Source organism: Apis mellifera, linkage group LG8, assembly GCF_003254395.2.
Source record: "Apis mellifera strain DH4 linkage group LG8, Amel_HAv3.1, whole genome shotgun sequence".
In the NCBI taxonomy this organism is placed as follows: Eukaryota; Metazoa; Arthropoda; class Insecta; order Hymenoptera; family Apidae; genus Apis; species Apis mellifera.
Window position 1 is genome coordinate 8,317,170 of NC_037645.1, and position 14,351 is coordinate 8,331,520.

Genomic DNA, 14,351 nt, shown 5'->3' on the forward strand with positions numbered 1-14,351 from the left:
AAATAATTTAAGATAAACCCATTTCTATGAATAAACAAATAATATTATACATCACACGTGTAATTAGCTTTTTTTCAAACAACACTGATATAAAAACAACAAGAGGAAGAACAATAGAAAGAATAATTGAAGATAAATCCATTTCTATGAATAAACAAATAATATTGTACATCACACGTGTAATTAGCTTTTTCTCAAACACTGATATAAAAATAACAAGAGGAAGAACAATAGGAAGAATAATTTAAGATAAATCCATTCTTGTGAATAAACAAATAATCTTGTATCTACATCACATATGTAATTAGCTTTTTCTCAAACAACAGTGATATAAAAATAACAAGAGGAAGAACAATAGGAAGAATAATTTAAGATAAATCCATTCTTGTGAATAAACATACATAAATAATATTGTACCTACATCACACATGTAATTAATTTTTTCTCAAACAACAGTGATATAAAAATTAGAACAATAGAAAGAATAATTTAAGATAAATTCATTCTTGTGAATAAACAAATAATGTTGTACCTATATCACACATGTGATTAACTTTTTCTCAAACAACAGTGACATAACTACCTACAATAAAAAAAATAGAAAAAATTTAGAACAGTAAAGAATCTCTCTTTCTGAAAATCGATTGTAACACAAACCCATAAAAGAAAACTTACCAATTCAATCCCAGATCCGTGGATCTGGATCGTCAATAACGATCTCGATCACGTCGGTACGTTTGGGAGGGGACACACCCGTGCCCCAGAGAAAGTCAATTTTGTAAAAGCGAATCCGAATCGTAGAAACGGAATATACACCGTTTTCGATCGGGAACAGACTCTTCCCGCTCGATATGGCACCGATTTTTTTGATAAACACGTCCCTTCCTAACATCACGTTGCACGTTGATGTATCGCTGGCTCGTCTCCCAGCCCGCTTTCTATTCCAACCGCGTCATCGTTCATGAATCTACGCCTCCTTAAATTCGTGTTTCCACGATACGGAAACGAAGGCGTGCACGTTGCCGTGATTTTAATTAGGCGACGTTCCTCTTTCCCTTTCATTTTCTGCTTGTGGAATTGGAACGCGGGTCACGGTGCGAGAAAATGAACGAATTAAGGTGGAGGAGATCATTTCAATCGTTCAAAATTTCGAAATGGATTGGTCAAGGGAATGAATCTTACTTCTTAATCGGCTTCACACTTTCGACTTCTATTTCGCTTGAGAATAATTCTTCATTCGTTGGCTGAAAAATATATATATATATATATATATATATATTGAAAAGTATTTGCGCAATGTTGAATTTAACGTGGAATTATTTAATGAATTTATTGATATTTACATCAAATTTTATGAACATATTTGATTCGTTTTATTATATCTTTTTCCTACCTCATTGAAGACTTTAACGTCTTCTCTATAACATATATTATTATCCAATAATGGGCAAAGATATTAAAATAATTACCAAAATAAAATAAATTAAATAAACACGATATCTTTCGTGCGAGCAAAATCCAGTATTCAAGTCTCAGTTTCGCATTTTTTTTTTTTCTTCTCATCTTCTATCCATAATCAATCTCTCCATGTCTCTCTCTTTAATTACATTATCGACGAAAGTCATTTTCCAATTGTCAATCAATTTCTGCGAAGGATGTTCCCTCCGATCAAAGCGATGGACACGACGATTCCAGTGGCCGGCAAGAATGCAGGGTATCAAAGTGAAATCTCGAAGTTGCAAAACATCCTCTCCTCGACGTAAGGTCGGACACGACCAGCTCGTTCAATGTTAAGGACAGCCAAGAACCGGAATCTAAGACACGTGTGAATATCACCGATGACTTTCGCTCTCGAGCACAATACTCTTTTCGAATATCCTCTCGATCGTGTAAAAATACTCGTATACTGTATACCTGGATACCTGGAAGAATGCATCGACGCGGATAGTTTTCGATTTCTTTCGTACGATGACGAAAGAACCTGGCGGGAGGCGGCTCGAGGAATTTCATGGAAAGTGCCTTCGATCGTCATCGATATCTACCTCCGTATCGGTCTGACCGGTCCGAATGCTTTTATTCCTTTATCTTTGACGACGAGCAAAATCGGCTAAATCATTGGCAAACATTGGCGATTTAAGGTGATTAAATCAGAAGCCGATTAACTTTTTGTAAGACTTTTAATTTTATCATTTGTGATTTAATAACATTCAATTTCTCGGAGGGAAAAAAATTGAATTACGTAAATAATTGCGTATAAAAATGATAATACGTAAAATTAATTAGAAATTAAATAATTTTCTAATACGGACATAAAAAGGATACGTACCTCGTAAGAAAAATGCATTACAAAGAAAAATAAATTAATCGTTTTTAAATACTGTTCCAAGAATGCGTTTCCTAGAATATATAAACATTTTTTAGGTATACTAATTTGAATATTTATCGTACCTACATAAAAATATGTATATAATAATTGGATAAAATTCGTATAATCGATATTCTATTAACGTTACTTTGCAATCTTCTCGAAAGTCACAAGACGGGGATCCATATTGTAGAGGTTAGATTAAATCCAATATGGCGGCTTGCTCGTGCGCAGAGCTAGACTTTCGTCAATTTCCAACTAACGAAAATCAAAACTAATATAAAATATAATTTCATCGTTCTTGATTTTCGTTCCATTTCATCTCAAAGAACAACCTGTTCAACCAGTTCAACCTTCATGGCTCGTGAAGTCATTTAAAAATGGCGGTAAATTCAAATATGAAATACACTCGATCTTATTATCGATATCGCTAATAAGGGATAAATGGTAATCTCCTCTTTCAAATCGGTTATACAAACCTGTCCGTTCACCGGGGTAAAGCATCCGTGAAAGTCTTCCATATGCGTGTATATATCTATCGAGCATATTTTTCAGGATATGGTGAATAGTTGTTATGTAACCTGACGTGTTGATTTGTTCTGGCGTTGAAAGAGACGCCACCAAACACAACGAAAAAATATTCGTTTTCTCATTGCTGTCGGGCTAGAGAGTGTTCCACGAGTGTTCGTTTCCTTTATATTTTGAAAGGGAAAGAGAGGTGTTTCGTGTGTCCGATGCATGATTCTACTTTTCGATACAGCACGTTTAGTTTTGACACGATGCTCGTATTCCAGTTTCACGAAACCGGACATCAACTTGACCCACATTGCAGGTTGATGATCACCAATTTCCATTACGTTTCGTTACGCGGCAACTGGGGATGAGACGACCTTAACATTGATGTGCATAATGGAGCATCAGGTAGGCGTTGCAGGATATCGATCCGATGATATCGATCTTAACGATGCGAAATACTTAAGTACTCGTGTGCTATGGAAAATGATAAATGATAATGATATCTTCTCTGTTGGGAAATAAATTTTTTTTTAGATATTTAAAAAGGTGTAATTTTTCTAATAAAATACTTTTATTTTTTGATTCCACATTTTCTTCGAAAAATGAAATTTATGAATTAAGAATAATATCGTCAAAAATATGGAAATTTATTTATTAATATTTTCGATATACTTACTACACAATGTTTTCAGATATTTCTTATGATTTTTTGTAATTTTTTTCAAATAAAAATTTGAAAATATTCTTTTCGTTTTTAGATATTCTTGTTTGTCAGAGAAAGATGTAATAATAATGATCATGTATCTCAACATTGTTGTCCTTACAAGCGAAGCTTTGGTAGCAGGAACATGGACAGATACATCAGGGAAAGCGAATAAGGATCTTCTCACTCGGAGAAAGTCCTTTCCTCTTCCTCCCCATTTGAGCAACGTTTCGTTTTATTCTCGGCCGTCGTTATCGCGTGTTACTCGAAACACAAAATGCTCGTAGGAGTCGTAAACAAGACGGCCGTATCTTTTTAAACGTATCCTTGCCACTCGCCACTCTAAGAATTAGATAAGAAAAGATGTTTGGAAATAAGTAAAACTGAAAAAAATTACTGAAAATTATAATACCTCGACAATAACTAATTTATATTACGCACTCAAGTTTCAACGATAACACGACGTATTAATGAGTTTCTGCAAAAAAACTTACCTCAGACACGCAACTTCCAAGTAATAACGGTAGATTTTGATTAATGCCGATAATAAATTCTGCGAATTAATTACTCGGATTTGTAATACACGGTAATTTGTAATATGAATGGAATAGCAATGGAAATTTCTAAACATACATTTTTACATGTTCATCAAATCATTCTGTTCTCTATGAAAGAATTTAACGACACGTAATATAGTAATAATAAAATTATAAGCAATAACGAACTATTTTTTTACTTCGGTATATTATTCGCAATTATTATTTTCTTTTATAATTATAGTAATTATTAAATACTAAAAAATTTTGTTACACAACCAGGAAGACAATACATAATTAATTTGCCATTGGTTTGTATGTCCAATTACACCTAGCAACAAACTTTCTTTTCAAATAACAAGATGAAATTACTCTTCCATAATTTTACGGTTATTTTTTTTAAATTATATATCTTATGTAACACGTATGCAAATTAACAATTAATTAACGTTTTATTGTCTATTTGAAAAAAAAAGCACGCATTCATTTCGAACCTAACCTAAACCTCCAGTTGTTCGAGTAACGATCAACAGCGGACGAAGACGAAACTAAACAAGCTAGCAAGCAACGAACAATATCGTCAACTTTTCCATCGTGGTGTCTCGCAAGACAAACTGTCACGTCTAAAACATTTCCAGTTTACGTGGTGAAGAAGGATGAACACGATTACACGTCCCTTTCAACTCTCAACAACTCGCGAGTTAAATGAAGTACAATTACGATTTATTCTCAGCGCGAGTCATGCAGACGTACATTTCCTTGGGGAAATGCTTGACGATAGAACTCACGACACACAGCCAAGTCTGTTCTGTTACAGTTTTGCGCAACATAATAAGAAATAATACACTTTTGCCGCGTTGCATTTCTATAATCGTTTCCTAGTTTCGCAATAACTTTCCGTTTTGCGACACGAGAGCGTTGTTGATGCTCTCCACTCGCGTTATTCACCAGATAACAGATGTCGTGTCTAACATTTTGCAGTATGTAGTGGTATCTTGCATCAAGCCACAAACTAACCTATTTATAGAGTGGATCATTGTGCTGACCAATTATGAAAGAGATAAATACGTTTTATCGAAAAACCTATTCGAATTAACGTAAAGACTTTTAAAGACTTTGACCATTAAGATTTTTAAGAAAAGGATATTTTAAGATGCAGTTAACACTTTTGTTATTCATATTTGCCATGTTTTGTTCAAGATAAAAGTAAGTGTTCTCGTTAATTTTTTTTTTTCCAGCAAAATGTTATATTTAGCATTAACGCGAAACATTGACGAGCGTTTAAAAATATAGAAACTCGCTTTACATTTTTTGCAATTATTACTTTTTGTTCAATCCTAGAAAACATTTTAAATTTAATAGTTCCGTAATTGTATCGTTGGATGCAAGTGTTGTTCGAGTAAAATGCTTAATTAAATTCTACATTTATTTTTTTCTACAAATATTTTATAAATTCTATTATTGTAAACTGACATATAGTTACAACACGTACTTTTGTATGCCAATGTTGGCCAAGGAATTCGTATTTTTCTAAAAATATAGAAACCGACGATTAAACTCTTCTCGAATAGCGCAATTGTAAGAAATGATGAAAATACCAACGACAAAAGGTAAAATTCTTGTCGCAATTACAAAGTGTCGCTATAATAATCGAAACATCTGATCGTGTCGCGAGTGATGCAGTCGAATAGTAACTTTTTGAAACGAGTCGGGATACCAGATATTCGAAACTTTCTAACGTTCGGGCATACTGGAGAAACAGTTACGCAATTTCCTTCCGGCAATAGGTTATTTACTTTCGATCGTCATTGACCACGTCGTGCTCGATCTAACGGGATTTAAGATTGATAAGCTATCGTCGTACCATTTCCAGAGAAACAACAAAAACGCAAACGGTAAATTGGTCAAGAATTGCATGTTAATATTGAAGTCGTGTTTACATTATACATTATCCTATAATAGAAATTTTTTTTATTTATTTTTCTTTAAATATTACAATCTCAATATTGATTTGTTTAAAAATTATCTAATTTTAAAAAAATGAATTTACTCGTAAATTATCCTATTCTTATCCTATATTACAAGAATAACTGCTTTAGAGAAATCCATAAAAAGATTAAAATTCCCTCTTTCCAAATATCTGTGAAAAATTTTGTTTATATCCTAACCTACTTACACTCTTCATCTCTATTCATAACGGATCTTGTAATTCTTTTTTAGAAAAATTATCATCGCAATGCTCGATTCTAAAACGAATCTAAAACAGGCTGAAAGGAAGAAAGAAGACGCCACGTAGACAGATGAAACGCACGATCGTTATTACCGTTGCATCTGCCGCCACTGTGCCGGTGACTTCGACGACATTATCGAAAGGTCAACGTAGAACTGGTCGTCTCCGGCCACGAATCACGAACACATCCAACGCGAGGATGCACTTTTAAAAGTCACTTGCAATGCGCGATGCAGGCTCACGGGTCACGTACATAAACGTGTAACGTATCCAATCTTATAACATCTCGATTGAAATATATATGCAATAATAGTAATGAAAAATCGTAATTTTTGTTTGTAGACGTGATAATTTTCGAGAGGTCACCAGTTTCATATACTTTACATCAATGATTTACAATTATAGAAAATTTTAAAATAAATATAAATAAAAATGATTTATTTTATTTATGGTGGATTGAAAGGAATATGAAAAAGTTCGTTGCGATTTTTTCTTTAATAATAACTTCGATACAATACATTTTCTTGTACGCACAATTAGGGAATAATAATATTTTCTATTTTTATTCTCTCGTTAAAGGAAAAAAATCGCTGAAGAAAGGAAAACATTGTGATAATCGAATCGATTTGCCTACAGCGGTCGTGTGCCGTGACAGAGGTCGAGTGAAACGGGAAATTCGCCGCGGAATGTAGACCCTGTCAAGGATTACCGGTGAATAAAGACATCTATCATTCACCGATTCTTAATTAAATGCCATCGATTCGATTGCCAGTATTATTACTCCTCGCATAATCCTCCGTGCACGTATATAATCGTAAAACGTAAAACAAAAAGCAATAACCTGTTTGCTCCTCGAAAGGAAGGAAGGGAGGGGAGGGAAAAATTAATTTCTTCGATCATCTCGTCTACCTTTCTCGATTTCTCGCGTTCTCGCCTCATCGCCTGAACGTCCTCCTCCTGTTATCAGGCCGCCGGTGACACGGCACGGATGGTCGTTTGCCGAGTGAAATGCTTCTCGCGAAGGCCTCAAGGCCGACGGGATACTTCTTGCCTCTCACTTTCGCGCGTACGCCTCTCTGGAGAGGGCCTCGTCGGACAGAGGTCCGCCTCTCTTCCTCTCCCTCGTTCAACATATCCTATTCTTCCATCCCATTCCTTTGCGAACGAGGTGAAACGAACGAGGCAAAAATCGCCATTTTGAAGATCGATCGAGGGAGGGGGGGGGGGGAGAGGATGCAACAGCAAGTTTATAGGGATGTTTCTTTTTTTCGGGGGGAAAAAGGGTACGTTCGAAGCGCGTTCGAGATGTATAAAAGATGAGAGGCGCGGATGGAGTGCACGCCCTCGACATTCCAAACATGCTCGTTGGAATTTCTCCTGCACACGACGTCCCACACGATCGGTGCTGGATGCAAATAAGAAAAGCCGCTTATGGAGGGATAAAGATCGTCGTATACTCGTAGATTCGCCAAGGTTAGAAACGTTTAGGTATATATATATATATATTCACCCACGAACAATATCTCGAAAATTTCTTACTTCTCCTGTATTTGTTGTGTGTGTTTTTTTAAACTATCGTGTGTGTTTTTTAGAATTTTTATTGTATTAATTTACATTTATACAGTAAGTACCTTGAGTATTCGGTGAATGGCAGCCTTCCTCTATATATATATACACACATGTCATTTCGAATGTACTTTCTCCATTAATGCGCAAACATATAGATATTACAAAACTGATAGAGTTACAGGTTTGTCCACGCATTTGTCACACTCTTCTCGTCGTGTTTCAATTTTTTCTTTTTTTAAACGCTAGGAGATTCGATATACAAGAGAGAGAGAGAAAAGAAGAGGAGAGAGAGAGAGAGGACGAATTTTGCATACACGTTGCCAAGGAAATGAATTTTCATCGTTTCTTTTTTCCACGAATGGAACGGTGGAATCGAACCGCTGCGATTTTTAGACTTTAATTTTATAAAAATTTTTAACTCGTCCCGTCGAACGAAAGCTGGAAAAAATCCGCTCGATTCTCCACTTAACCTCTGCGATACGGTTTCGGTTTCACTTGAACCTCTTCCCGCTGAGTCTCTTCCACCTCCTCCTGCAAAGGCTTGCCTCCCCTCGCCCCGCCGAACCTGCCGCGCCCCGTCGATTTCGTCTCGCTAGTGGCGCCGTTGCTTTTGTTGCGGCTGTGCGTGGTTGCTCTGAAACGAAACGTTATCTTTACTTTCCTCTTCCAACACTCGAAACATCGACGAGAATTCACGATTAAATATTATTTCTAAAATATTATTTCTAAATATAAAACCTCTCTAAAGAAATATTTCTTAAAAAGAATATTCAGATAAGAGAAGATGGAATTTACTTGGACTTGGGTGTCGTCGATTCGGTGGCGCTTTGAGTGGCAGACGTGTCCCGATGAGAGGTGGTGGGTCCCGCTTGTGCTCTTCTTCTCTTCAACGCGTCCAACAGATCTTGATTCGACCTTGAATCGCAACCATTTCCCCTCAATGAATCGATAATCGAGACGAGATGAAAAAAATTACCTGAACGGTCTGACACCACCGCGAACTTTCTTCGACGACTCGGTGGTCGTGGTCGGCGCCTCTTCTTGTTCTTGGTTATCCTCCAGCTCCTCCTCCTCCTCCTCCTCCGCCTCGGCGGCCGGTTGCTCGATCGCCTTCGCCGTGGTCGATTGCGCCTTAAGGGAGGGTTTATTATGAACGAGCCTGCTTCGAGAAATCGATCGATTTTAAGGCGAAGGCAACTCACGGCTGGCGCGGCCGACTTCCTACCGACGCTCACGCGGCCCCTGGAGGACAGCAACCCGCCCAATCTACCTGAACCGGATCTGGCCGGGGCTGGGGTGACAGGGGCTGCCGCTGGCTCCTCCTCGTAATCGTACTCCTCCTCTGCCGATCTGACCACGGCTATCAGACAGCTGATCGCTATAAATCTGTGATAATAAATTTGATTATTTATTCTGGAGAAAAGATTCTATCTTGGATTGGATTCTCCGTTTAAAGCGGAGAAAGGAGAGAGAGAGAAATACAAATATTTGATAAGTGAGAGTAGAGTAATGGTATTTTCAATCACTTTGTAAACGGCCTGATGATGAACGGTCAGATACATTATATGGTACAAAAGTGAAAAGTTAATTACTTAGGTTTGGCGTTGACACAAAGACAAAGAAAGTAAGTTTTAACTTTCGATATTTCTTTTTTTTTTTGTAATAAAAGTATGAGAAGCCTATTCATCGTTACAATATGCTATACAATTTTATTTATTAAACGTGAGATTCTTTTTTTCGCGAATTTTTATTTGGAAATGAAACAGTTGGATCTATCGCAATTCGAATTCACCTTCCTTTGCTTTCTCTCTCGGCCATTCTCTCGTATAAACACAATAAGTGTATATATATATATAAATCACTAGTTTTATTACCAGTGATCGTGGAAAGAGGTTACGATAATAGCACAATAATCGTCAAGATGGATTCTCTACGTGTGTATAAAGGAACGTTTGATTGATGTCGTGTGGTTAATTAATTAACAGGATGCCGTGGCAGGAAACGCAGAGATGCCTGGCGAGGTCAAAAAGCGAAGATCTCGAGCGATAGTGAAAGGCAAAGTAGATACGTTGCTTCAGATCTCTGTGAAGAAACCGACGACAACAGGAAGTTAATCTTGCTCCTCCTCCAAAGAATCAAGAAACTCTCGAAGATAACAATCTTGGATAAGTTTTCAAACCATTTTGATCCATCGATAAAAATCAGCCAACAAACAAAATAAGTTTTTTCGACGAATTTAAGAGATAATAAAGGGAAAAGAATTTTTCAATTTGGAAAGTAAATTTAATATTTTTCAGAGCGGATTTAATATTTTTAAGTGATATATTTCTTCAGCGAGGAATTAGTGAGTAAGAGGGAATCGATGATTTCTCGACAGGCAGAAAATATCGAAGTCGGTATGTCGAAATGAAGACTAATACGCGTTGAAGAGGAGTATCTTGAAGAAATTCTGACACCGGTTTGCTCGTGAGCAATTTACTTCCCGTCGGATATTCTACCCGTCGCAATCTCGAATTTTTCTCAAAATTCTCACCTTTTCCTTATCCCCACTGTTGCAAAAATCTCCATCCGTCTAGAAAATTCGATCATACCCTAATCTAATTATTTCTTGAACAATTCATATAATATTTTTAATCTATCTATAAAGTTGTGTAATACTGTATAAATACTTTTTTAGAATGGAAATTTCTTCATATATATTTTTACAAATATCTTTCCATTTTTCATAAAATCAGTCAAATCTCTGAGTTGTATAATATTTTTTTATATAGAAATTTCTTCATATATATATATATATTTTCATCTTATTTTTACAAATTGTATTATTTCCATTTTTCATAAAATCAGTCAAATCTCTCTTGACAAATAATACTATATAAATATTTTTTTAGAATGGAAATTTCTTCATATATATATATATATATATATATATATATATATATATATATATATATATATTCTCATCTTATTTTTATAAATCATATTCTTTCTATTTTTCATAAAATTAGTCAAATCTGCAAGTTGTATAATACTATATACTATATATTCTATATAATACTCTATATTAATATTTTTTTTTATATACTGAAATTTCTTCATATATATATATATTCTCATTTTATTTTTACAAATTGTATTCTTTCCATTTTTCATAAAATCAGTCAAATCTCTTTTATATAATACTATATAAATATTTTTTTATACAGAAATTTCTTCATATGTATATATATATATATATATATATATATTCTCATTTTATTTTTATAAATCATACTCTTTCTATTTTTCATAAAATCAGTCAAATCTCTGTTGTATAATATTATATACTATATATTATTCTATATAAATATTTTTTTATACTGAAATTTCTTTATATGTATATATATATATATATATTCTCATCTTATTTTTATAAATCATACTCTTTCTATTTTTCACAAAATCAGTCAAATCTCTCTTGTATAATACTATATAAATATTTTTTTATAATACTATATTTTTTTATAATACAAAAATTTCTTCATATATACATATATATATATATATATATATATATATATATATATATATATATATATTCTCATCTTATTTTTCCAAATCTCTTTCCATTTTTCACAAAATCACTCAAATCTCTGCGAGAAAAAGGATTGAGAACGACAAAGAGAGAGAGAGAGGAAGGAAAAGGAAAGAAACAGAGCGCGGGCTATTTAAAAATTGGAAGACTCTCGTCAACTTTCGCCAGGAATGGATGGAAAAATAGAAGCGAAGAAATTTTGCTCGTCCTCCTCCTCCTCCTCCTCCTCCTCCTCGAAAGGAAGGCAGTGGTTCGGGATCGGTGGACAAAACCGGCGCGCAACCGATACACGCCGCCGCTGCCTGTCTTTGCAGATCCTGTACACCCGTGTAACACACAACAGCGTGGATTTTGACCTGTGACATTCACGTACGAAACTCACTTTCTCTGGCTTGGCCGCGCGCAAGAACAGGCAGCCGGCTCACAGGATTGGCCGGATTGACGAAGCGTATTCCCGACGAATACGTGATACGTGTTCACAAATGTCACGAAAACTAGCCGGAGACGGACGAGCGGGCCAACTTCGTTCGGAACCGAAAAAACGAGGCGAGAAAACTGTTGCCCTTCCCCTCCCCCCCCGTTTTTTTCGCAATCCTCTTCGAGATGAGCGGAATTTTAAAACGTGGGGAAGGGGAGGGAGCGATTAATCCTACCAGACGTTTTGTCAAACGCGTGAATTATTGTGAAATAATTAATGAAGAAAGAATCTGCGTGTAATAATTTAATTAATTTCTTTTGAAACGATAGAGTCATTTATATGTCATGAAAGTATGAGAATTTTTGATTCGATTATTATACATCTTCTACTAGTAACTAGAATTCTAATTATAGGAAACGATAGGTAAAGAAAAGGAGAACGAAAGTTTCACTACTCCATCATACTTTATATACATTCGAACACGAGATGCAATTTGCGTAGCACATTAATATTATCTCGAAGAATTATAATGTGGAAGGTATAGAAAAGTAAATAAAAGGAGATCCTTCTTATCCAGCTGCATGAAATGTAATTATTATACTCGCAATTATCAACGATATTATACCTGTCGAGGCAGTGGGTTAACGGAACAAAACGGATTCCACGGTCAAAAGTTATTAGGTCTTCTCGCTGCGATTCGATGCAATTCAATTTCTCGGTCTGGCAACCGCAATCGCGATTATGACACTTGGTTTGCTTATATAGAAAATATCCATTTCCTTTTCTTCTTTTTTTTTTTTAAATATGAATTGTGTATATACATATATATTTTTCTCGTTCACTTGTTTCTTTCGTCACGTGCGGAGAGAAATTGCTTGGTTGGGAAGGAATCGAAGTTTCAGTTTGGCTTTCAAAAAATCGTTGCGTAAGGAAACGGCCGTCGCACCGATACTTAGTTTTTCCTCGCTGGAGGATATCAATGAAACCGTGTCTCGTTTTAATCGTAACGATGAAATTTCTATTCGATTTCCTGGTTCGAAACAGGATCCGATACTTCTTTCCACCATGTTTGCATAACGCTTGCTTTTCTCCCCGTGTTTCCCATACTTGTGTCGAAAAGTTGGCCAAAATATTATTTACATCGATGTATATACATATTCCAAATCATTTAATTATTAATTAATAGAATTTTTTTGCAACCTCATTTTTTAACTTGATTATTATTTACTATATTGTAAGAATTAATTAAATTTGAATATTATTAATTTCGTGTGATGTAATGTAAATTGATCAAAAAAAAAAAAAATGAAGGTAAAATGTTTTCGATAATTATCCGTCTCTTCGTGCGCCTTGTTACCCAACCCGTTTCATGAAGCTGGTTAGGGTTAACAGAAATTCACGCGAGCCAGTCGACTCAAACGCGCAATGATCACTTGCGACAGATACCGAATACCGCGAGATAGCCAGAACGAGTGCACCTTTCGATCGAGGTTCCGATCGGCCTTGATTCGAACTCGTAGCAAAGCGCAATTATACATTCAACTTCGACTAAATTCTAAATACACGTTCACGAATCGAAAAAAAAAAAATAAAAAATTCAATCAAATTCTTTTACTTAAATCGAGTGGAAAGAAGAAAAGGAATATATTTCTTTTAATTTTTCATAAAAAAAAAAAAAAAGAAAAAACACTTTAGAAAATGATCGAACGATTAAGAGAATGACGGTGAGAAAAAAAAAAAATACTTACGCGAGTAGAGCGAGCTTCATGATTGTAGCTGGTTCGAGTGGCCGTGTCGATTGACGAAAAGAAAATTGATTCCGGAAGCTGCCCTCGTGCAACGTGGAAACGTGGATGGCCGACTGTTACCACGGGCGCGAAGCCGCGAAGAATGAATATCGTGTGTAGAGGGAACCGAAAGCACACCACTGCAAACGCGGAGGCTGTGTACTTTGGAGTGCCGAGTCGGGTTTCCCCTTCTCTCTATATATATATGACTCTCTCACTCTCACTCTGCCAGCAACCACCCGTGGCCGAACCCATCCACCTATCGTGCATGTGATATATCCTTCTCGATAATACGAAACAGCGCGATATCCATGCTGATTGTTCGAATTCATGGAATTTCGAATAACATCTCCTCGAATAATCCTGGATTAATTTCATTTTACCCTTTCACGCGTCGAGAGAACCGTTTCTCTTTCCGATAGAATGAATAAAATGGACACTGGTTTCGGTCAGGATATCCTTGATGTAACGCGAGCAAGGTTGAACATTCCTTTTTTTCGTGTCTCCTCTCCATTTTTGATATTTTTCCCTAGGAAGAGAGTTAATGTCGCGGCCGAGAGAATTAGAGAAATACCGATCGGTAACACAGAGACAACTGAACGGATCGTGAGTCGATCGTCCCCCGAAACGAACGAATCGCTCTGCTTAGGACG

General features: G+C 35.8%; 1 protein-coding gene and 2 long non-coding RNA genes across 3 annotated transcripts; 1 reads left to right on the forward strand and 2 right to left on the reverse strand.

Moving 5' to 3' along the window:
• Nucleotides 1–504: 504 nt before the first annotated feature.
• On the reverse strand, nt 505–4,348 carry LOC102656147. Its single transcript, XR_410019.3, has 8 exons — nt 4,079–4,348; nt 3,558–3,926; nt 2,514–3,355; nt 2,327–2,397; nt 1,915–2,107; nt 1,470–1,814; nt 676–1,244; nt 505–583 (listed from the first exon to the last, which is right to left on the reverse strand). It is a non-coding gene; the product is annotated as an uncharacterized LOC102656147 (long non-coding RNA).
• Nucleotides 4,349–5,496: 1,148 nt separating this feature from the next.
• LOC102656187 lies at nt 5,497–7,584 on the forward strand. Its single transcript, XR_410021.3, has 3 exons — nt 5,497–6,015; nt 6,341–6,611; nt 6,693–7,584. It is a non-coding gene; the product is annotated as an uncharacterized LOC102656187 (long non-coding RNA).
• Nucleotides 7,585–7,930: 346 nt separating this feature from the next.
• LOC100577901 lies at nt 7,931–13,904 on the reverse strand. The gene is made up of 5 exons (XM_003250440.4): nt 13,660–13,904; nt 9,122–9,305; nt 8,896–9,050; nt 8,715–8,834; nt 7,931–8,553 (listed from the first exon to the last, which is right to left on the reverse strand). Exons 1-5 carry the CDS (start codon nt 13,677–13,679, stop codon nt 8,385–8,387), a joined length of 648 nt encoding a protein of 215 aa, XP_003250488.2. The 5' UTR covers nt 13,680–13,904; the 3' UTR covers nt 7,931–8,384.
• Nucleotides 13,905–14,351: the final 447 nt, after the last annotated feature.